Source organism: Galeopterus variegatus, unplaced genomic scaffold (genome assembly GCF_000696425.1).
Source record: "Galeopterus variegatus unplaced genomic scaffold, G_variegatus-3.0.2 Scaffold224, whole genome shotgun sequence".
Lineage (NCBI taxonomy): Eukaryota > Metazoa > Chordata > Mammalia > Dermoptera > Cynocephalidae > Galeopterus > Galeopterus variegatus.
In genome coordinates, this window is record NW_007726335.1 from 62,278 (window position 1) to 83,817 (window position 21,540).

Here is a 21,540-nt window from a genome sequence, read left to right on the forward strand (position 1 = left end):
AAGGAAACAACATCCACACCAGTTACTTGAACAGAGAGAATTAACATCAAGCGCTATTAACTAGGTAAAGAGTTGCTAACTGTGTACGTGAAAGGGTAAAACGAGAACTCTAAGACATCACAGACCCAACCCAAGCAGCCACCATCACCAGGGCTGAGGGAACAAAGGGCAGAGGGAAGAGCCTGGAGGATACCAACATTAATAAAACAAATGTGCTTCACAGGGCCTAACACGTGCAAATGCTAAGCTTGGCAAAAACAGAAAACTTTCCCAGGATTAAAGTCCCTGTTGTAGATTTAAAAAAATTGTAACACAGCAAAAATGCTTGCTATTAGGACAGTCGTCCTTGATGCAGCTAATCCTAATGATTGTTGCCAGGACGAATATCTCATTGTTCTTTTTGTAACCACCTATGTTCCCTTTCTGTAACTTTCTTGCGGGGAGAATAAAAACGGAGAGAAAACCTTATTCGGGGTTATTTTCAGAGGAATTCTCGCTTGAAGAATTTGCTTCTGGAATTAACCCCTTCTCGGCCTCTCACTGCTCTGGAGAAATGGGCTTTGAGTAATCCTTTGCGTCTCCGTCACCCTGGGAGAGGTGACAGTCGAGATTATTAAAACTTAGAAACTTAGAGGGGGGTCTCCTGGAACTGAGACCTCTGAGGAGGTGGCGCTGCTTGTCTGGTACTCAAAAGCAGAGCCCTGTGAGCCTGGGACCCAGACCTCCGAGGCAGGGACACCGGCTGGCAGGCGCTGGCAGGTGTCTCTGAACGGGAAGGCTCAACGGAGCTGATTCTACAAGTGCAAGGAAAACTGCCAACAGGATGCCGGGGTGCAGACGCTGTTGGCGCCAAGCTCAGGAGAACAGGAAGCAGACCTGGAGCCCACAGAAAGCGAACACCTTACAGCCTCCCTCTGGCGCCCCCTATCTGCAGATCCTGAAGGGAGCCGGCTTACAGAGTTCCAACCCCAGCACCACAAAGCAGTCTGTAAGTGTGCTTGGAGCTAAGAGACCATAACTTAACTGTCACACTTATCCACTGGCAATCCCATCTAGTCCACATCACGTTTTTCCTGAGCTGACCAAACCAACCCGTTGTCTGGGCACTTGCACCCATACCACCTTTCAGCCTTGGGCAAGGGCTTCTCTGGCACAGCCCCTGCAACAATCAGCTTAGTCATGGGTTCAATTCATGAGAGATGCCCTGGTTTGGGCTTTCTGATTGAGTTGTACAGTACCTTTGTATCTTCCATACCTGCCATCTTCCTGGTATACAGCAGGTACCCCCTAAATGCTTCTTGAATAAAACCAAACTTGTATTCAAATATATGCTAATTAAATCAAGATACTTTTTGCCTAAAAAAAATCAACTGTTTTTTAAAATAATAATATGCCATTATGGTCTGAGCCTGGCATTCACATTAGGACAAGTTTTAGAGAAACAATGTGGTAAAAAACAATATCGCGAAGATGTTCATTGTGGTATTGTTTATATATTAACAGAGAGAGAGAGAAAGCAACCCACATGTTCTACAATAGGGGAGTCATTGAGTAAGTTATGAAACAGTCCCTCATTAGTATAATATGTCTGCTTTTTTTTTTTTTCTTGGCGGCTGGCCAGTACAGGGATCTGAACCCTTGACCTAGGTGTTACAACACCACGTTCTAACCATCTATTTAAAATAAGATTTATGGGGCCGGCCCGGTGGCGCACTGGATAGTGCACCGCTTGGGAGCGTGGTGGCGCTCCCACCAAGGGTTCGGATCCCACATACAGACCGGTTCCCGCTCACTGGCTGAGCGAGGTGTGGGCGCAGCACCGAGGGTTGCGATCCCGTTGCTGGTCCTGGTCCGGTACGGGCGTGACACTGAGGGTTGCGATCCGTTGCCAGACACGAAAAAAGACAAAAAGGAAAATAAATAAATAAATAATAAAATAAGATTTATGGAAATAGTGTTGTACTATGAAAAAAATACTTAGTTTTGAGGAAACTGGATATCATAACAGATAGAAGACAGATTTCAGAGTCAAAGATACCTGGGTTCTAATCCTAGCTCTACCACTTACTAGAAGTGTAACTGAAACTCCCTGAACCTCGGTTTCTTTATCTCTAATATCAGGAAAATACCTACTTTGCAGGATTATGTTAAGGATTAAATGAGAAAGAGGAAACAATCTGTACAGAGCCTGGCACCTGCTAGGTATTTCGTAAGTAGTGGATGTTTTTTATTGTCTTAAGCAAACGTGCAGAATGGAAAGATGTAGCAACCTCGCACTTATGATTATGCTTAAAAGAATCATGAAAAGACTCATATCTTTTAATTCTATTTTTCCACAAAATTTTTGAAGTACACTCATATATATTTTGTCTCTGACCCCAGTTCCTGACACAGAGTTCCTAAACCCTTGTAATTTTCTGAATGATAGGGTGCTAGGAGCATCTTTTGTCCCAATATTAGTCTTTGACATCATTTCCTGACAGATAGCTCCTAAATCCCTCGGAATTTCATGGTGATGAGAGCATCTTTTGTTCTAATGAGGTGACTCCTGGTGGGCTCCTGGATAGCCTCAGCATGGTGGAGATCAATGGAAAGACCAAGCCATGGCTAGAAGCTTGGAACTTCCAGCACAACCCCTCCTCCTCCAGGAGGGGAGAGGGGCTAGAGAATGAGTTAATAATTAATCATGCCCATGTGATGAAGCCTCCATAAAAATCCCTAAACTACGAGGTTAAGAGAGCTTCTATATTGGTGAATGCATCCGCATGCCTGAAAGGTGGCACATCCCAGCTCCACAGGGACAGAAGCTCTTGAGCTCAGTACCCTTCCAGACCTCACCCTATGTATTGGCTTCCACTTGTAGCTTTTATAATATGCTTTATTATAAACCAGTAAACTTAAGTAAAGTGTTTCTCTGAATTGTTTGAGCCATTACAGCAAATTATCAAACTTCAGGAAGAGGTTGTAGGAGCCTCACAACTTGTAGCCAGGTCTGACAGAAGTGTGGATACCCTGGGTGCTGGATACCTGTGATTGGCATCTGAAGTGGATGCAATCTTGTGGGACTGAGCCCTTACTTGCAGACTCTCCGTTGACTCCAGGTAGTTAGTGTCAGAATTGAATTAAATCGTAGGACACCCAGTTAGTGTTCACAGAGAACTGGAGAATTGCTTGGTGTAGAAAACCCACACATTTGGTGTCAGAAGTGTTGTCAGTAGAGAAACAGATTTCCTTTACAAATACTAATCATGTAGTTTAGTACTTTAATAACGGCAAAACATAGGTCATTTTTAAGGACAAGTTTTGAGCAAATCATTCCGAAGATCAGGAAAAGTAATGAATGATTCATTGGCCAGCAGAGTCCAAATTGTTGACTGCCTGCCTTCCTGAATAATTCAGTCCCAAAGCTGTTAAATGTGGCCAAGAAAAGCAGGCATCCATGCCAGAGCAGCAGTGGAGGAGGCTGTTTGTCCTAGCACAGAAGAGGGCAGCTGTGCTGTTGGCGGTGGCTGCAAGGGGAGACTGGTTATACATACAGCTATGATGAAAGACAGGTTTCTCACTGTAGGAGAAGGATTTACAAGTATAGAAAGGGAGAAAACTGAATGAACCATGAGATATTGGGCTTGGTATTGGAGGTATCAGTGTGGACTCATGGCCTGCAAAATAGACAGACAGACAGACAGGTAGATAAAAATATATACAGATCTAAGTTGTTTGTGTGCATATATACATAAACACATATACACATATACAGACATATACATATACTCATATTCCCTCTCTCTCTCCACTGATGATTTTATTCCCTATTAAATACTATTGATGCAATCAATATATCACATTTTTCCACTAAAAGTCTCATTATTTCCATGTTGTCCACCACCTGAACAGGTTTTGGAATCACTGGTTTAGAATGTTAAAGCCTGAAGGCAATGTCCTTTTCCTGACTCAAGAGTCCAAGAATCACTGACAAAATCTCAAAAGCAGTGAGCAGTGAGTACCCAGATCTCGGCTTCTATATACCACCCCCTGCTAAAGAAACTAATGTTCCTTAGAGAAATGGCTAATTCCAGGGCTCGGACAGGAAGAGCATAAGATGAGCCAGGAACACCTTGTTCTAGAAAGTTAGGAAGCAGTTAAAGAAAGGAGGGGATATCTCAAAAGGACACAGAAGCCAGCTGGAAGGGAGTCCCCCTGACCCAACCTGGGAGAACTTGGGCATCAAAACAAATAAAATAAAAATAGATAATAAGTAAAATAGGAATTCCTTAGTATACATTAATATAAATAAATATAGAGAAGAGAAAGTTTTTTCATACAGAAGATGCCAACTAATAAATGTAGAAGTAATAATGAATTTGGCAACTATCATAGTAATAATCAAGCCAGGAAACACCAAGGAAAACTCGTGGGAGGAAGCTTGATGAGGATCAAGATATTTAAATACTCTCAAAGTATCTCTCCACAAAGTGCTTTTTAATTACAAAGAGGAAAAAAGTAATTTACAGTGGAGAAACCTGGCAGACACCTTCTTAATCAAGTGATCAAAGTTAACATCACCAGTAATGGGACACACTGAAATCATGCACTGACTGACAGGATGCCATAGGAAGAACACAACATTGCTTCTGTGATGTTCCTACGAAAAATGCATAGCCAGAATCTAATCCCGACGAAACAGCAGACTTCCTCAAAAGTGTCAGGGTCATGAAAATCAAGACTGAGGAACTGTTTCATATAAAAGACTAAAAAGACATGCCAAGGGCCAGCCCGTGGCTCACTCGGGAGAGTGCGGTGCTGATAACACCAAGGCCGCAGGTTCAGATCCCTACGTAGGGATGGCTGGTTAGCTCACTGGGTGAGCATGGTGCAGACAACACCAAGTCAAGGGTTAAGATCCCTTTACCGGTTGTCTTTTAAAAAATAAATAAATAAAATAAAAAGACATGCCAACCAAATGCAAAAACACATGACTCTGAACAGAATCTTTTGCTATAAAGGACATTATTGGGACAAATGGTAAAACTTGAATAGGATCTGAGAATTAGATGGGAGTTACATACCAATATTAAAATCCTGATTTTAATGGCTATATTGTGGTTATATAAGAGAAAGAATGTTCTCTTTTGTAGGAAATATACATTAAAGTATTTGGGTGGTTCAGGGCTGTCAGGTCAGCAACTTATTCCAAAATGGTTCAGGAAAAAAAAGTTCTTTGTACGATTCTTGCAACTTTTTCATGTTAAAAATGATTTCAAAAGGGAAAAAAAAAAGTTTATTTTGGCTGTGGCCAGAAGCTCTGACTCTTCCTTTATTTCACTAAAAACAAAAGCTGCAGCCAGCTCAGGCAGCCAAACCTGTTCATCCTGACTGTCAGAGACAGACTGCCAGGCGTGGGCTGGGCAAACACCATCCGGGAGTTTAGACCCAAGGCTGAGCAGGGGAAGGCTGGACTGAGAGCTAAGGGCCAAGGCTTAAGCAAGGAACCTCAGCACCAATTGCTCAAGGAGAAGGTCAGGAGCTTATGGCCGCAGGGGCTTAGGGTAAGAGAAGAAGGAAACCAGGATTCTTTCCACTTCCATTAGGACCAAGACCTTCCCATCAGGCCCTGAAGGCTCAGAGAAGGAGGAGCCTGGGAAAGAGAGGGAGAGATAACAAAGAGAGGAGAGACTTTGGTTTCTGATATTGACATATTATGTAGATAATAAATATGCATTTATTTATTTTATTTAAGTCACCAAACCCTGTTGTCCTGGGACCTCCATACCATTTCCCTTGTGCTGTTTCCCCAGCAGGAGCAGACAGGGGCCCGGCGGGTGCAGCACAAGTGCAACCAGGGAAATGCTGCCATAGAACCGTGTCCAGTGGCCAGTCACCAAGGTTTGTTCTTCCCACCAGCAAAGCTGCTGCTTCACTTTTTACATATCTTAACAGATTTGATATTTTCCCTGAGAGAGTTCTGCAAATTTCAAGAATGGATAAGAATTCAATGTCTTTTGGTAAGTATCTCTTCCGTGCAACTGTGAGTTGCTATAAGGTAAGGGCTGTGCAAATTCAAACTCCTGCCATACTTTTTTATCCGCTCCCTCTCAGTGCCTAATAAGGGATAGTCCACAACAGCTGCTCAAGGAATGCTTTGTTTCTGTGTGTATGTGTGTGGGGGTGTTTTAATTGCCTTCTTCTGCATATCTGGGAGGCAAAGAGATAAGCCTATCACCACAGCACCTCCCTCCATTTTCAGCCTAAACAATGGCTCTTAGAGATAAGAAGTGGGCATTGGAGATATGTAGGGTATGGCTACAATACTGACCATCACAAGGCACGAAGATGCTCATCTCCAGCTTACCCCACTCCCACTCACAGGCACTGTCTGTTATACTGAATGGTCACGCTTTGCAGCCATGGGACAACAGACCCTTGCTCAGAGTCAGGGGTGCAGGAGAGGGTTAAAAGTAGAAATTTCTACTCCTCAGATGTTCACCAAAGCCTGATGGAAAGCACATCTGCATCTTGACTGGAGACTGCCAGATCTAGATAAAGAGTAAAGGCTCTCAGGAAATCAGAGATGGGGCTGTGGGCCTGTCGAGCTGGATTCAGGAGCTCTAAGGGAGCTAAGGGAGTCCCCAGGCTGGGCCCAGCCCTAAGGCTGGAGCTGCTGGCCCCAGCAGCAGCTATGAAAGCAATGCTATCCAGGGCTTGCCTGGGGCCCTTTCCAGGCTGTTCTATCTGAAAAGGATCTACACATCACAGAGCCCATGTCAACAGCATGTCTGGCCCACAGGGCAGGGGTATTCAGTTCAGCCCCAGGGCCTTGCCTTCCCAGCTCCTGAGATTCAGTTACTGGCAATGGGCATCATGATAAGGTGGCAGCCAGGCACGCGTCTGCTCCTGCCTGGGTCTAGCATCTGACCCCAGTGTGACCTCCCTCCTCCCCAGCCTGTCCCTGACTCATGCTTCCAGACTGGGAACTTGAGGATTTCCGCTGCCCAGCCATAGCTGACTCATGGCGGGTCCAGGGATTGCTATGGAAGGGGCTCAGGGCAGCCATCTGCTCTCGGAGGGGAGACGCCTGTCATTTCCTGAGCACCTACCACATGCCAGGCATCAGACACACTGTACATTTCATTGGCACAACGACCCTGTGGTGGGTTTCTGCCCTTTCCTAGAAAGGAGGAAAGTGAGGCTCAGAGAGGATCAGGCAGAGATGAAGTCAGAGGCCAGTCTCCCAGCACTAGGCACAGCCATCCACTCACCCTCAGTGCACTGCCTGGGGCACTGCCCTAGGAATCGCCATTTGTTCATTCATTCCTCCAACTAACATTCATTGAGGGCTTCTTCCCCTCTGCTTCGTGGCTGCTCAGTCCCAGAGGGCAGCCTAGAGGAGGCCCACCCCGCTTTCCTGAAGGAGCCAGGCTTGGCTGGGAAAGGGGCACCTGGACCCAGGTCTGCTGAGGCAGAGACAGGTGTCCCTATGCCATGCAACCCCATCTAAGCAAAGTGGTGGGGCTGGCATGGCCTCAACGGCAGAGGAAGGGGTCTGGTTTGGATGGCCTATCAGTTTGGCAGCACACCCCTGCACCCAGCAGGTGCTTCGTGAGAAGTGTCCTTGCTGTCCCCTGGCCTCATCCCCACAGCAGGTGGGGAGGGGCAGCAGGAGCAATACAATCTCCTCTCTTCCTGTGGTTTCAGGCTCCTGGCTGGTGTCAGCCTGAGTGATGCGGGGGACTTGTATTGGGGGCGGAGGCATTTCTTTAAAAGCTTATTAGTCACTAAATACTTCCCCTTTCAGCCCAGCCACACCCCTGGCCTAGGAGGATGTGTATCCACAGGTACTCACAGAAAGGTTCCTTGGGCCCTCCTTGCTGTTCACACTTGCCTTTATGGAACCACAGACCCAAATGGTCACCCTCCTGGGGTCTCATACCCCTCACACATGCCATGAAAACGCACGAGTGCACATCAACTTAACTCACACAGGCAGCCAGGCCTCTCAGACACACAGGTGCATGCCGTGAGCACCCCTGTGCAAGCGCTTATCCCCCGTACTCCCTCACACATACCCACGTGTCTTCATGCCTCTTCCATGCTCACTGGTGTCCCCAGGCACAGATGAGCCCACATTTGACACGACCCTCAAGTTCCTTCAAGTACCTGCAGAAATATGTGCCTTTGTGCTATCACACGTGCTCCCCAATGTACACACTCACAGCTGTACAAGGCCTGCAGGAGCCCGCATTACATTCACACACATGCACACTCATGTGTACACTGGACACACAGAGACATAGGCACAAACATCCATGCAGATGTACACACTCAGATCACACACCCACAGCAGACGCACACATGCATGCATGAATGACATACTATGCCCAAGTGTCTGCACAGCATTCACACACTCATGCACATCCCTAGGCATAAGGGGGACCTTCAGGACGCCAGCGATGAGAATAGGAGTACAAGCAGGAAGGGGACTGTGGCTGGAAGGAATCTGCAATCCCAAGGCCCACCTCTGGGGGCCGCTGTTGGGTCCGCAGCCCCAGCCGTGGACTAGAAGGGCAGGCGGCCAGAGGCAGCCGGCCAGGTGGCACCGTGGGGCCCCTGTGGGCTGGGACCCAGCCAGCCTTGAGGAGGGAGGAGAGGGACATCCTGGTTGCCCCAGACTCCCTGCAGGGTGTGGAATGGCCTCCTGCCCAGACGTGCAGGGGCTCCAAGAGGGGAGAAGGGGCAGTTTGAAGGCAGGGAGGGAGGACCCTGAGTGGGGGCAAGTGAGTGGAAGAGAACCAGAGGGTGGAAGGAAGAGATGGGAAAGGGAAGATGGGAGGGTCCTGGGGAAGACCAAGGAAACAGGGCAAAGGAGTCGGGGAGGGAGACAGGAAGGGTGATGCCACGAGGGAAGTGAGAGACGAGAGGGAAGAAGAGAACGGAGAGGGAGGGAGAAGAGGGGCCAGTCAGGGGAGGGAGGTGGCGTGAAGGGCAGAGCCCCTTGGGCATGACATAGGCACACGCTGCACCCCGGCCCTCCCGCCTCCCTGTCCTGCCAGCCCCATCACCCCCAGTCAGGACACACAGGGCCAGGCCTCTGCTTTCCTGTGCTCCTTCCTTCTCTAGACCCAGGATCTAAGGATCTCCGGATTGGGAGACCCAGCAGGCAGGGCTCCACCTACCTGCACGCAGAAGGCATGTGTGGAGACGGAGCAGATGAACCTGCCAGGGCACCTCTTCCAGGAGCAGGGACCCACCAGGGGTGGTGGAGACTCACTTTCTCCTCTCTCGGGGCTGGTAGGACCACCCTCCAGCAACCCCCACTTGCAGCAATCTTCTGGGGGTTGGGGGGACATACTCCACCTCAGTCAGTCCTTGGTCAGTCCTGACAAGCCACCTGCCTAACATCCACACACGGACAACTTCCAACAAGACTCAGGTGGCAAGCAAAGGTGCCCCAGGACAGCAGGTAGGGAAAGGCTGAGAGGCACTGGGAAGTGAACAGTTCTCATTCCCCACTGGCCCAGCAGCTCCCCCAAAATGTGGAGAAAGCTGGGACCCCTGAGACAGAGCTGAGGTTCCTGTTCCCTAAATCCCTCCTGCTCTGCTGCATGTGGAACCAATTTCCTCCCATTTAGGGCTCTGTGGAGTCAGGAGAGTAGAGTAAAACGCGAAGAGTTGGAGACTTCCAGAGCTGGGCAAGCCCCAGGATTTTCACCCCTTTATGCCTAAATTGTGACCAATCTTCCTTGTCCTCCTAGCCTTGGGGCCTACCCTTCCCTCCCCTCCCCAGGAGCAGGCCACTGCCTCATCACTCCCCTCCCCACGAAACCTGAAGGCAGACCACCCATCCTTCCCATTCCCTCAGTGCTGCAGCCCCTGCATCTGACCACATTTCCTCCTGCTTAAAACCCTCCAATGGCTCCCAACTTCCCTTGAGATGGTGTACGCACTCCTCAGTGTGGCATTCAAGATTCCCGCATACTTTTCTGGCTTCATCTCCAGCCAGTGCCCCCCACCTGACACCCCCAGTGCCCTAGTCTGCTCTCCGACCGGACACCCCCAGTGCCCTAGTCTGCTCTCCGACCGCACGAGTGCTTTCAAGTCCCCTGGCTCAGCCTGCAGAGCTCAGCCTGACCCCACCCCCACCATTCTGAGTGGGCCAAGTGCAGTCCTCAGTGCCCCCATAGCCCCCATGATTCCCCCTTCCTGCATATCACCCTCTGAGTGCTTCTCTCAGTCCCCTTCTAAGCTATAACCTCTCTGCAGGCAGGGACCCAGTCAATATTTGCCAAACCCTCAGCACTTAGCACACTGATCAAGACCTAGCAGGTATTTTATAAATGTTGTCTAATAATTATTAGACTCTATCTCATTGGTGGTATGTGTCTGGCTGCACTCTCCATCAGTGCGGGCCTAGGAGACATTCAGTTGCAGGTGGGGGTAGCTGGCAGTCAGTTGCCCTTCATCCCCTGACCCCAGTGCTTCCTGTCTGGGTGCTGGCCTGCCCTTCCGAGGGTTTCACGAGCAGTGGCAGTCCCATGCAGAGACTGAGGCCACAAGGACTATCCCTAGGAGAGCTGCTAGATAGCCAGCAGGAGAGGTGGGTGCACACTGTGTTGCTACTGGGCTCCCCGAGCTTCTTGCAGAGCCACCCAGAGGCCCCAAAGGGTGGCATCAGCTCTTCTCAACAGTTTTCCCAGCTCCCTTCCCTTCCTAAAGCAGCTAGAGCAAGAAGGTGATGCCTGTGCACCCTGTCTTGGGAAGTTTCCAGGCTGGAAATGAGGAATGAGCCTGATGCCCAAGGCACAGGTAGACACAGGAACAAAGTCAGGCAGGATGCAGGCAGACGTGCCGTGCTGGCTGGCGACAACTGCAACAGTGCTAATGGCTACTCCTCGTTATGCACTTGCTAAAAGCAGACTCCAAGCCAAGCAATTTATCGAGGTTTTCCTCACTTAATCCTTGCCACAACTCTGTGGAGTAGGTATAATCCTGATTTTACAGGCCAAAAAGAAAGGCTCAGAGAGATTTAGCAATTTGTGCAGCGTCACACATAGCCAGTGGTAGAGTTGGAATTCAAATCCAGACCTGCCAGCTCCAAAACCCATGCCCTTTCCACCCCACTTCATGGCCACCCCAAACTCTAGGCAGAGGTTTGTTACTTCCCTTCCAAAGAAGCCTCAAGGGCTCCCAACTGCCAATATCATAACCTCTTCCAACTGAGGCTCCCCCATGATCCAGCACCTGCCCACCTTTCCACCATCGTTCCCACCCAGACCCACCATACCTTAGATTCCCACCTTGATGTTTTCCAAGCTCACCCCTTGAAGCCTTAGCTTCTGCTGTTCACTCAGGCTCAAAAGCATGCCCCATTTTACAGAAGAGAAAACAGAGGATTAAGAATGTTAAGTAACTAGCTCAAGGCCATGCAGCTAGGAGGCGATTGAGCCTGGTTAGAACCCAGGTCATTAGAGCTTCAAGCAATAAAGCACTAATTTGTGTTACACACAATTAGGTAAGGGGAATTAGCAGCACATGCTGCTAAGGGTGGCCAAGAAGTTAGGGGAGAGAAATCAGGTGGGTTCCAGAGTAGGGGAGGACCAGGCTAGGCCCTGAAAAGTGGGCAGTGTTCAGATGGGCATATTTGAGACGGGAAAGCATGAGAAAAGTATGGAGACCGGAGAAAAGAGAGGGAGGGGGAGAAAGAGGCTTGTCAAAATTAGGGAGACAACGTGACATTGTGGAAATTGCCATGCAGTGGGGGTCAAGAGATCGGGTCAAGTGTCCCCCAATTTGCTGTGTGATTTTGGGCAAGGCTCTTCTCTCTCTGGGGGATTCCTCGTTCATAAATGAAGGATAGATGAGCCTAGATTGTCTCTGGGGTCCCACCCAGCCCTGACATGATAGGACTCTGATTGTGTGTTGCTACTGGGCCTTGAAACACAGAATCTGACCCCTGACCCCTGACATACAGGACAGGCTTGGACACCAGGGCAGACAGGGGCCAGCAGCCAACATGGCACCTGACAAAGAACGCCTGAGCATTGGCCTCAGTTATACACCAGGAGCCGTCGTGCGTCCCTCCTCTCCATGTATCTGTGCTATAAGCATATGTGAGCTCACTACAGAGGGCCCAGTCCTGTGCAAGCTGGAACCTAGGGGCGAATGAATCAAGGTGGAATTGTGGGCTCACGGGGAAAGGAATAGGATATGCCCCCACTAGCTAAAATCCTAGATCCCAGCTCATCCTCAGGGAAAGGAGAAGAATCAGAGAAAACTTCCTGGAAGTAAGGGTGGGGCTTCAGGACTGAGATGAGTGGTCTGCCAAATTGGAGGACATTTGAGGAAGAAGAATGGTCCCCAATCAAGACAGCACTGCACCCAACTATAAAGTACATTCCAGACCATCAGCAAAGGGGACAATCCTCCCTCAGGGGCCTGGGAGAGCTCAGAGCCACCGGAGGCAGAAGAGGCATCACTAGAGACTGTGGACATACATATGTGGCTACAGGCACACACACACAAGCCTGCACAAAGACCCCCAACTGGGGCCATTCACCCCCCACTTGCAGACTGAGCCCTTCAACTTGCTCTCCCTCTCCAGGAAACACACCTCCACCTGCCAGTGACAAGCAGCCCTGGAAGCCAGGATGTCCTGCTGTCTCACCTGCTCCCTCTTGCCGTTCTGATGAGCTTGCTCCCTCCTGACTCAAGAGGTGCCAGACAGAAACAGGCCCACCTCCTCTGCCTGGCCGACTTCCACCCTCGGGAACGTGAACCCAGCTCTCACCTCTCCTGCCTGTTTGACCTCTAGCTCTGCCCTCAAGAACCCTGTCTTATTCACCACTAAACACTAAATGAAGGAACAAGAGAGTACTTGGGAGCCCACATGGTCCTCCAGTGGCCAACCTCACCAGATGCTCAAGATTTATCCCAGGGCTAGAAGCTCTGCAGGGGTACCAGCTGCTCTGCTTCCTGGCTGTGAAAGCTTGGCCTGAGTTTCTGTGTTCTACAAGGTCATGGTGAAGATTACATGAGAACTGCCTGCAAAGCCCTTGGCACGGAGCAGGACACGGAATAAGCCCTCAGTGACCAGTGCTATACTTATTAATATTTGTCCTTCATTTTAACTCCCTCCTGCCTTTATCCCACCAGCCCATCTTTTGAGAGTCCTTCTTCAAATCTAATCTCAAGCCTTCTTCCCGTGGCATGAGCCAATGTCCCACCTTTACTGGAGTCTGAAATCAAGGTGGAGGAGGCTGAAGCGGCAGGTTGGAGGAGCCACCTCCCTGCAAGGGGATGGGGCCAGGAGGGAGATTACGAAGGCGCCAGGCCCAGGACTCTGACATGCACCTGCCACGGCTCCAGGGGAGATCGGGGGCCTGCCAACTTACCCCGCCCCATGATCTCATAGCTGCGTTTGCCAGGCACTGGCTCAGGAAGCAGGTACTGACAGCAGGGCCTGGGCACGGAGCCCAAAAATGAGAAGTGAAAAGGCTGCTGAGAGCCAGTAACAGAGCCATCCCCATGAGGCTCAGATACAAGGTTCCTGTGGCCTCCGTGTGTGGCCTTTAGCTAGCGACTCACTGTCTCTTCTCCTCCTCCCAGGCCCTTTCACGCTCCACAGTAGCCCCACTCCCACTGCCCCATCTCCCCAAAAGATGAAGGGTGTGGGAGGGGATGCTCTTTCTTTTTCCCTGGGTCAGTCTCTCCTTCACGTCTCTTTCTGCTGACCCTGAACAGGATGCCCTTGTTTTAAAGCACAGAGAGTTTGCTGGGCGGGAGATGGATGGCCAAACGCTGTCATTCCTGAGGCTGCTGCAGGCATGCACCTAAATGCCAGTTATAAAGTGACTATGAATCCCCAAATAGATGCCTCTGTCCCAGTTTCTGGGCGTCCCCAGAGGTAGGACAGACAGTTGTCAACCCTAACCCCAAAGTTCTCCCATACCTTGACTCTCAACTTCTTCCCCAGCCAACTCCTGGGTGCCCCTCCCCACACAATCCCCTCCGTGTACATCCAAATCCACCATGGGGGTTAACAGACCCCTCTGCCAAGCCCTGGTTAAACAGGCTGTAGCTTCTGGAACCCAGCACAGGGTGAGCTGCTGGCAACTCCAGGGGCAAGGAGTCACCTGCATCCTGATTTACAGACCAAGGCCTCAGCATGGCCTGGAGCTTTGCCCACAGGGAACTCTCTCTGCCTCTCACCTCACTCTCTCAGCTCAGGCTTCAGCTTCAGCATGGCCAGACACACGGGCTTCCCTCTTCCCACCAGGGAGCCCCCCACCACCCCTTGCAGCTCTCCAGCCCTGCTTCATGGTGCACCCCCTTACAGGGAGCTGCCTGGGCTCTGCCCATCTCTCCCCAAATCATTGCCCCCATGCTTGTGCCCAAGGTGCACCTGCTGCTCCCCAGCCTTGGACCTGGGATGTGCAGGCTCCCCCCACCCTGCAGGCAACTCCTGGAAAACTAGGCAGCATCTGTCCCTCATATGTTGGGCCCTACACACACACACACGCACGCACGCACGCACACGCGCGCACGCACACACACACGCACGCACGCACACGCACACACTATCCACCCTCCCCACCCTGGCCTCCATGTCCTCCTTTGTAAAGGAAGCGGGTAAAGTTCCCTCCAGCTCAGAAACTCCATGAATCTGAGCTTTCTCTCCACTGCTCCAGGCCTAGGCTTGGGCTCCAACCACAGAAGCAGCCAAGCATAGAAGCAGGCTGACTGGGCACGCTGTCCTCTGGATTGGCACCCTGACCCCCAGGAGCAAAGCAGCTGGCCTTATTAGTATCCCTGCTCCACTTTCCAGAATCTCTGTCAGCACCACCTCAGGGGAAGCTTCAGTCCTCCCTCATCTCTCTGCCCAACATTCCACAAAGAAAACACTTGGATGGGTGCAGGCCAAAACTGGGCCAAAATCCTGGAGAGGAGGACCCACCTCAAGACCACATCGCATTTCCATATCATTTTCAAGTGTCACCAAATGGGCTGGGCAGGCATTTGGCTGGACAATCTCCACCCAGGATGCAGGGCAAATTCCCAGGGTACCAGGTCACTGAGTTGGGTGTCTGGGGTGGGGCTCCTGGGGACTGGCTGGTTCCAGAATGATGCTGCTGGGGTGCCAGATGCCTTCTGCTCCTCCCGCCTGCTCCCACCTCAAGAAAGCCTTGTTCCTCCCCAACCCATTCCTACTCCCCTGCTCTCAGAAGCCTTCCCTGGACAACCCCACCCAACTCTTACCTCCGGCTACTCCGCGTCCCAAAGTTATCCTGTGTTCATTTGCCTATTAATATGATACTTTATGAATGTTCTCACAAAGTACCTTCTACAGTTATTGCTAATGGTAAGAGTCCCCAGTGTTGATTAAGCCCATTTTGCTAGATTAGTCCCTGCCCTTAAGGAGTGCCAAGGAACACTCTGGAATCTAAGTCACATCTCTCTTACCGCAATTTTTTCCTCTTGATAATCAAGCAATCTCACTGATGAGACTCCCTACAGTGAGAAGATTCTCCCCATGTTCAATTTCTTCCCTTGGTTGTCAGGGAGGCCCCAGATGAGATCATATTGGGACAGGAATCTCTGGATGTAGCTGGAAGAGGCCAGCTTCTCCTCAAAGGGAAGCTTCTCCCTTTGCAGTACTGCAAACTCTTCCAAGGCCAGGAGAGTGGCCTCGCCAACACTCACAGGTCTTTCCCTCAGAGGCCACAGTTGGATGTAGGGAGACACTGGCCTTGGATTGAAATTTGGCTACAGCACTTACTAATTGTGTGAACTTAACTGCTCTGGACCTTGATTTCACTATCTGTGGAGGGGACATAATAAGAGGAACACATTAGGAGGGTGATAAAGACTGGAGCTGGTGCATGTAAACTAGCCTGTGCTGTGCTGCCGCGGTCATCACTCAGTACCTGGTAGCCAGTTCTGTGATGAGGCCACAGCACCCCTCACCTCCAGCCCATCACTGGCTCTCGGGAAGACCCAGGCCAAGGGTGCGGCTGGTGTGCTGAGAGAAAGGAGAAGAGACTATCCGCTGGGATTTCTTCAGGGTCCCCCCACTGTTCTGCTTTTGTGGGAAGCATTTTCTGATGCCCACACTCCACCCATGGGGCTAGCTGGCTAAGTGTTCAGGGTTGTGGAGGAAGGAGCAAGGTTCAGGGACAGCTTGGCCCAGGCCCAGAGGAGAGGCAAGCCTGGGAGGCTTTCCCTTGTCCACCTACATGTCCAGCACCACTCTCTACCCTGCAAGTCACTCCTGGAGGGCAAAGCACCTGAGATGCCAAGCTTGGACTTTATCCATGCAAATGGTGAGGAGGGGGGACTTCAGAGGGTTGTTGGGGCAGAAAGGGATGTGCCTCCAGCTGGATCTGAGTCCTCCCATTTGGAGACCCAGTCCCTCTAGGACAGCACACATGGGCACTCAATGCAGACTTCATTGTGGAGCAGAGGAGGAGCAAGGCAAAGCTAGGGAGCCCCACACCCCACTCCTGCCCCTGCCCAGAGACAGTGGGTTAGGTGTCTCCAGCTTTTAACTTCAAACCACAGTAAGAAATGCACGCATTTTACACAGAAACCAGCATACACATGCATTCATAAAACAATACTTTGTAATGCATTAGGGTGGTTTTCCTTCCTCACGAGCCTCTAGCGAGTCATAAATGACAGTCTGAGAAATCCTGCTGCAAGTGATGTAGACGAGCCACAACCCCAAGCTGGCAAAGGAGTGATTGACCCCACCAGGACAGGGACGCTGAGTCAGTGGTCAGACACCTGGTGCACGCGCTCCTCCCTTCCTTTCCTCGCACACTGAGGCCACCCGCTCTGCTGCAGGCACTTGCCGTGCTTCTCGCCAGCCCTCACAGCAGCCCCGCCACCAGCAGCCATCCTCCCCGCTTTACAGATGCGGCGAAGGAAGCTCAGAAAGGCTTTAAAAAGATTTATTGCATGCTTGCTGTGTAACCAGCAACATTCAGAGTGCTTTATACATAGAGTTCACTTAGTCCCCAGAACAGCCCTAGGAAGCAGGTACTACTATATCCTCAATTTGCAGAAGACACTGCAGGTCACTTGCTCGAGATCACACAGCTAGTTGCAGGCATGCATCCCTTAAATCGGAAAATCTTTAGTGAGTCCCCACTGAGCCAGGCAGGGTCCTAGGCTTCTCTGCATACCTAGGTAAATTTTAGGTGGGAGGCGGCAGCGCTGCAGATGGGGAACACCAATAGGGTGGGGTGGGCTCAGAGTAGGAGAGAGTATGAACAAATAACTGTGGGTTCACAGAAAGGGGCAGCAACCCTCCCCAGCTCCTCCTTCACAATCCAGAAGGCTATTTGAACTTACTTTCGGTCATAATTGAAATATTGGCGGTGTGGTTGAATGAGGTCTCTGCAGTGGTCTCCACGCAGGGTGGCTTGCCCTGGACCACAGGAACTGCCTGGCTGCTCCAAACCCATTGCTCCCCAGGGGTGGCCCCAGACCAGAGCCTCTTGAGCTAAGAGAGGACTCCTCAGGAGGGGTATCTCCATTGACAGAGATGAGAGGGTCAGGGGGCTTCATGGGGGAAGGCAGACCCCTGTCTATGGGAGCTGATGCAGGCTGGCTACCGGGTTCCAGGGCACCCTTGTGGGGAGGGGCAGCAGGGAGCATCGTCGGGCCCAGGCAGCAGCACCTAGGCCTGCCAGAGATAGGGGACAGGGCCCAGACATGGGGCTTCCCGCCCAGGAATGCCATCAGCCAGCTGAAATTCCCAGCCCACACGGGCACCTGAGGGCTGCGGGAGAGGGGTGGGGTTTATGCTTCCCCAACCCCACCGACACCCAGCGGGAAATGTGTTGAGCTCGTCAACATCTCTTTGGCCATGGGGCCAGTGCTCCTGTGGCTTCTAAATGATGGGGCAGGAGCCAGGTCATTAGGCAGGGGAGACTGTCATTAGCACGGGTGATGCCACCACTGCACAGACAATGGCAAACAGTCATTAGTGGCTGTGTCACGGGGTGAGGCAATGCCAGCTGGCGGGCTGGGGGAGGGGCAGCGCTGGGTGCAGTACCGTGCTCCCCCAGCCGGGTGGGGAGTGTGCACACGCTCACACACTCACACAGGGACACAAACAGATATGCTCGCATACTTACACACAGGGGGACATGAGTGGTGTGTTTACACACTCATGTGCTCACACACTCACACAGGGGTGTGAGCAGAAATACTACCACACTTGCACACTCAAGCATTCACACAGAGGCATGAGTGGGCACCCACACATGTGTTCACACACACGGGTGTAAGTAGACATGCTCACCCATTCACATGCTCACACAGGGGCACAGGGGACACATGTCCACATACAGTCACACATTCCCTCATACACAGGGTATGAGTAGATATACTCACACAGGCACACACGCATCAGAGCCCTGAGTAGACACACTCACCTACAGGGTCTGAAAAGACACCTTGCCCGGAGAGGTCCACAAGACCAGAGACACAAACACCAGAGGGGCAGGATCCTTGGCTCCTCCCCACAACCGGGCACTGAGACACGCAGGTATCTCCCCTTGCACTGCATAGACACACAGACCCGCAGGGGTCCCAGAGAGGAGGCCTACAGACACCCCCTCATCCCACCCACCTTCCTGCTTCAAAGGACTCAGCACCAGGAAAGAGAACCCAAGCCAAGTGCGGAGCAGCCAGGCTGCTCGTGACTTCAGGCCGGAAACCACATCCCCACTCCCAGCCCAAATGGCTACCACAGACCCCGCCTCACTCCATCCGCCCATGAAACAGACTGCTGCAGGCATGTTTCTAAGAACTCCTGACCCACACGGTGGAGGAGAGACAGGAAAGGGAGGCTGGGGACTAGAGGAGGACAGCAACTGAAATCCAGACCCTGTCCCAGTGCCGAAGCTCCTCTCCCATCCTCCTCCCCGCCAGGCTTTCACCAGGCTTTGTCTGGCTCCCTTCAGGACATGCAGGCAGAGGGTGGAAGAGAGGCAGAGAAGGTGGCAAGCAGAGCTCAGTCATCAGGAAGGGAAGTCAAGGGAGTGCACAGGGGCCGAGTCCCCCGCTCTGGTTCCGTTCCCAGCTTGGCCTCTTACCTGCTGGCAGGATTAGTTTCCTGTTGCTGATGTAACAAGTTACCATGAACTTAGTGGCTTACAGCAACAATTTTATTTATTTATGATTTATTTATATAAATCTTATGTGTTACTACAGCTGTGGAGGTCAATGTCCAAAATGGGTCTCACCGAGCTAAAGTCAAAGTGTCAGCAGGGCTGGGCTCCTTCTGGAGGTTCCAAGGAGGATCCATTTGCCTGCCTGCCCAGCTTCTCCAGGCTGCCCACATTGCTCGTCTCCCCTTCCATCTTCAGAGCCAGCAATGGCCAGTCAAGTCGTTCTCACGTGGCATTCCTCTTCTGCCTCCCTCTTCCACATTTACAGGACCCTTGTGATGACACTGGACCCACCCAGATAATCCTGGATAATCCCCCAGTCTTGGGATCTATAATTTAATCACACCTGCAAAGTCCCCTTTGCCTTAAGGTAATTTATTCACAGGTTCTGGGAATTAGGACGTGGACATCTTTGAGGGGCTACTACTCTGCCTACCACATTGGGTGACCTTGGACAAGTCACTCAAGCTCCCAGAGCCTCAGCATCTTGAACTGTAAACTGAAAATAACTCCTACCACATGGTTGGTCATAGGGATTTGGAAAGCCACAGTAACACTCTAGGCACTGTGCCTCATACCCAGGATATCCTCAGTCAACAGCACTGCCCTCTCCTCCTTCGGCTTCCTGAGGATAGATGTGAAGCAGCATGTGGCCCAGAGAAAGGTGGGTGAGGGATCTCAGGAGCAAGCGAGGGGGTCTATGTGGGCTTGGGCAGTAGTCGACAGTTAAGGTAAGGAATGGGAGGCGGTGTGGGTGTCTGGGGGTTTCCCTGGATCTGGGCAGCAGTGAGGCATTGCTGGGAAAGGAGCCACCCTGATGCTGAGGATACAAACTCCTGCAGTGACCCAGGACAGAGGGGCAGGGTGGGGTGAGGGATGCCGCTTCTGTTTATTCCTGCCCTCCTCTCCCTCATCTGCTGCCATCTGTTTGCAGGGCCCTGGGGCCAGCGGGCGGGCAGGAGACCAAGCTGCTATTACCCTGGTAAGTGCAGACTGCAGAGCGATGACCCGGGAAGATACACCCTACATAGAGGAATCGCCTGCTAGAAAACAGTCATTAGTGCTCAGTCTCGCCCAGCACTGTTTGCCGGTGCTGGCAGGAGGCAGCCCGTGGCACCTCAGAGAGAAGCTGAGGTCATCAGATTCCCAGCGGCCCAGGTGGGGGGCCCTGTACTGAGCCTGCCTGCATGGATTGGCTTGGCCCTCACCGTGTTCCCTCTGCTCTTCACCCCATCAGCCTCTGCCACCCTCCCCATCCCACCTCAACCCCAGCTCTGATCTCACCCTTCTCGCTTCCTCCAGAAACTCAGCACTTAACTCAGCAACTAAGACCCAAACCTCACGAGCCTCGCTGGGTGCCAAATTATGAGGTAGAAGATCTGGCTGCAAATCCCACTCCTCTGCAAAATGGGAGTGCAACGGCACCTGGCCTGCCTGCAGTGCTGGGGAAATGACATGGGGGACACATGGGAGCACAGCTGTAAGCCTGCGTGCTGACGTGAGTTACTGGGACACAAGGAAGGACTTCCTCCTCCTTTTTCCCTGAGACGCAGTGGGCAGGACTGGCCTCAAACTGGCCTCTTACGGACCAGCTGCTATGGAGACTCCTACATCTGGCTGCCTCAGGGGGTCCCCAACAGGTGTTGGAGGAGGAAAATAGAAGGATGGGGAGAGAGGAGACACAGCTGCCTGCACATAGTAGGTCCCTGTTAAATAGGTGTTGAAAGCATAAAGTTCAACCATTGAGCTCCTACTGTATGCCAAGCACTGAGCCCGGTGCTGGGAATACAAAGGCAAGTGAACCATACACCACGGTAGATGAAGCTTCAGTCCTGCAGATATGTCCTGAGAATCTCCTGTACGGGCCCTAAGGACCCCTGAATGAGTGGGACATCCCTGCTGTGGGAGCAGCTGCAGGCTGCTGGCTCCCCACCCAGCTGCAGCTTCCCAGGGCTGGCCTATGTCAGCTGGAGCAGTGCCCAGCACCACCCTGGGCTGCCGCCACCCTGACAGGCTCACAGATCGCTCAACAGGGAGCAGAATATGGTTTCGGTCTATTATTGGGCCAGATAAAGGCAATAGCTGAAGCTCAGGGGAGCGATTTGGGCTTACAAATAAGCATCTCCAGATGCCCTACCACTCCCCTGGCCTCCCTTTGTCAGCCACCCTGCCTTCCAGTCCCTCTTTGTTCCCCTCTGAAAGCAGCCCCACGGAGAGGGACGCCTCCTAGCTGTGTGCAGTGCCAGGAATAGAAAGGTGAGGAGGCTGGAACCAGCTAGGTAGCTGGCCTGGAGGCAGCAGCTGGATGCAAAGAGACTCCAGAGCTCAGAAAATGCTGGTCTCAGAGGCAGAGGGGGTTGGGAACCGT

General features: G+C 51.7%; 1 protein-coding gene across 1 annotated transcript; it reads left to right on the forward strand.

Moving 5' to 3' along the window:
* The first annotated feature begins 823 nt into the window (after positions 1–823).
* Positions 824–21,182, forward strand: LOC103585237 (chromosome unknown open reading frame, human C12orf80). The gene is given in 9 exon segments (XM_008566150.1): positions 824–988; positions 5,796–5,883; positions 13,206–13,229; positions 13,232–13,434; positions 14,874–14,901; positions 14,904–15,012; positions 19,755–19,836; positions 20,107–20,154; positions 21,084–21,182. Coding segments are annotated over 9 exon segments (846 nt in total).
* Positions 21,183–21,540: the final 358 nt, after the last annotated feature.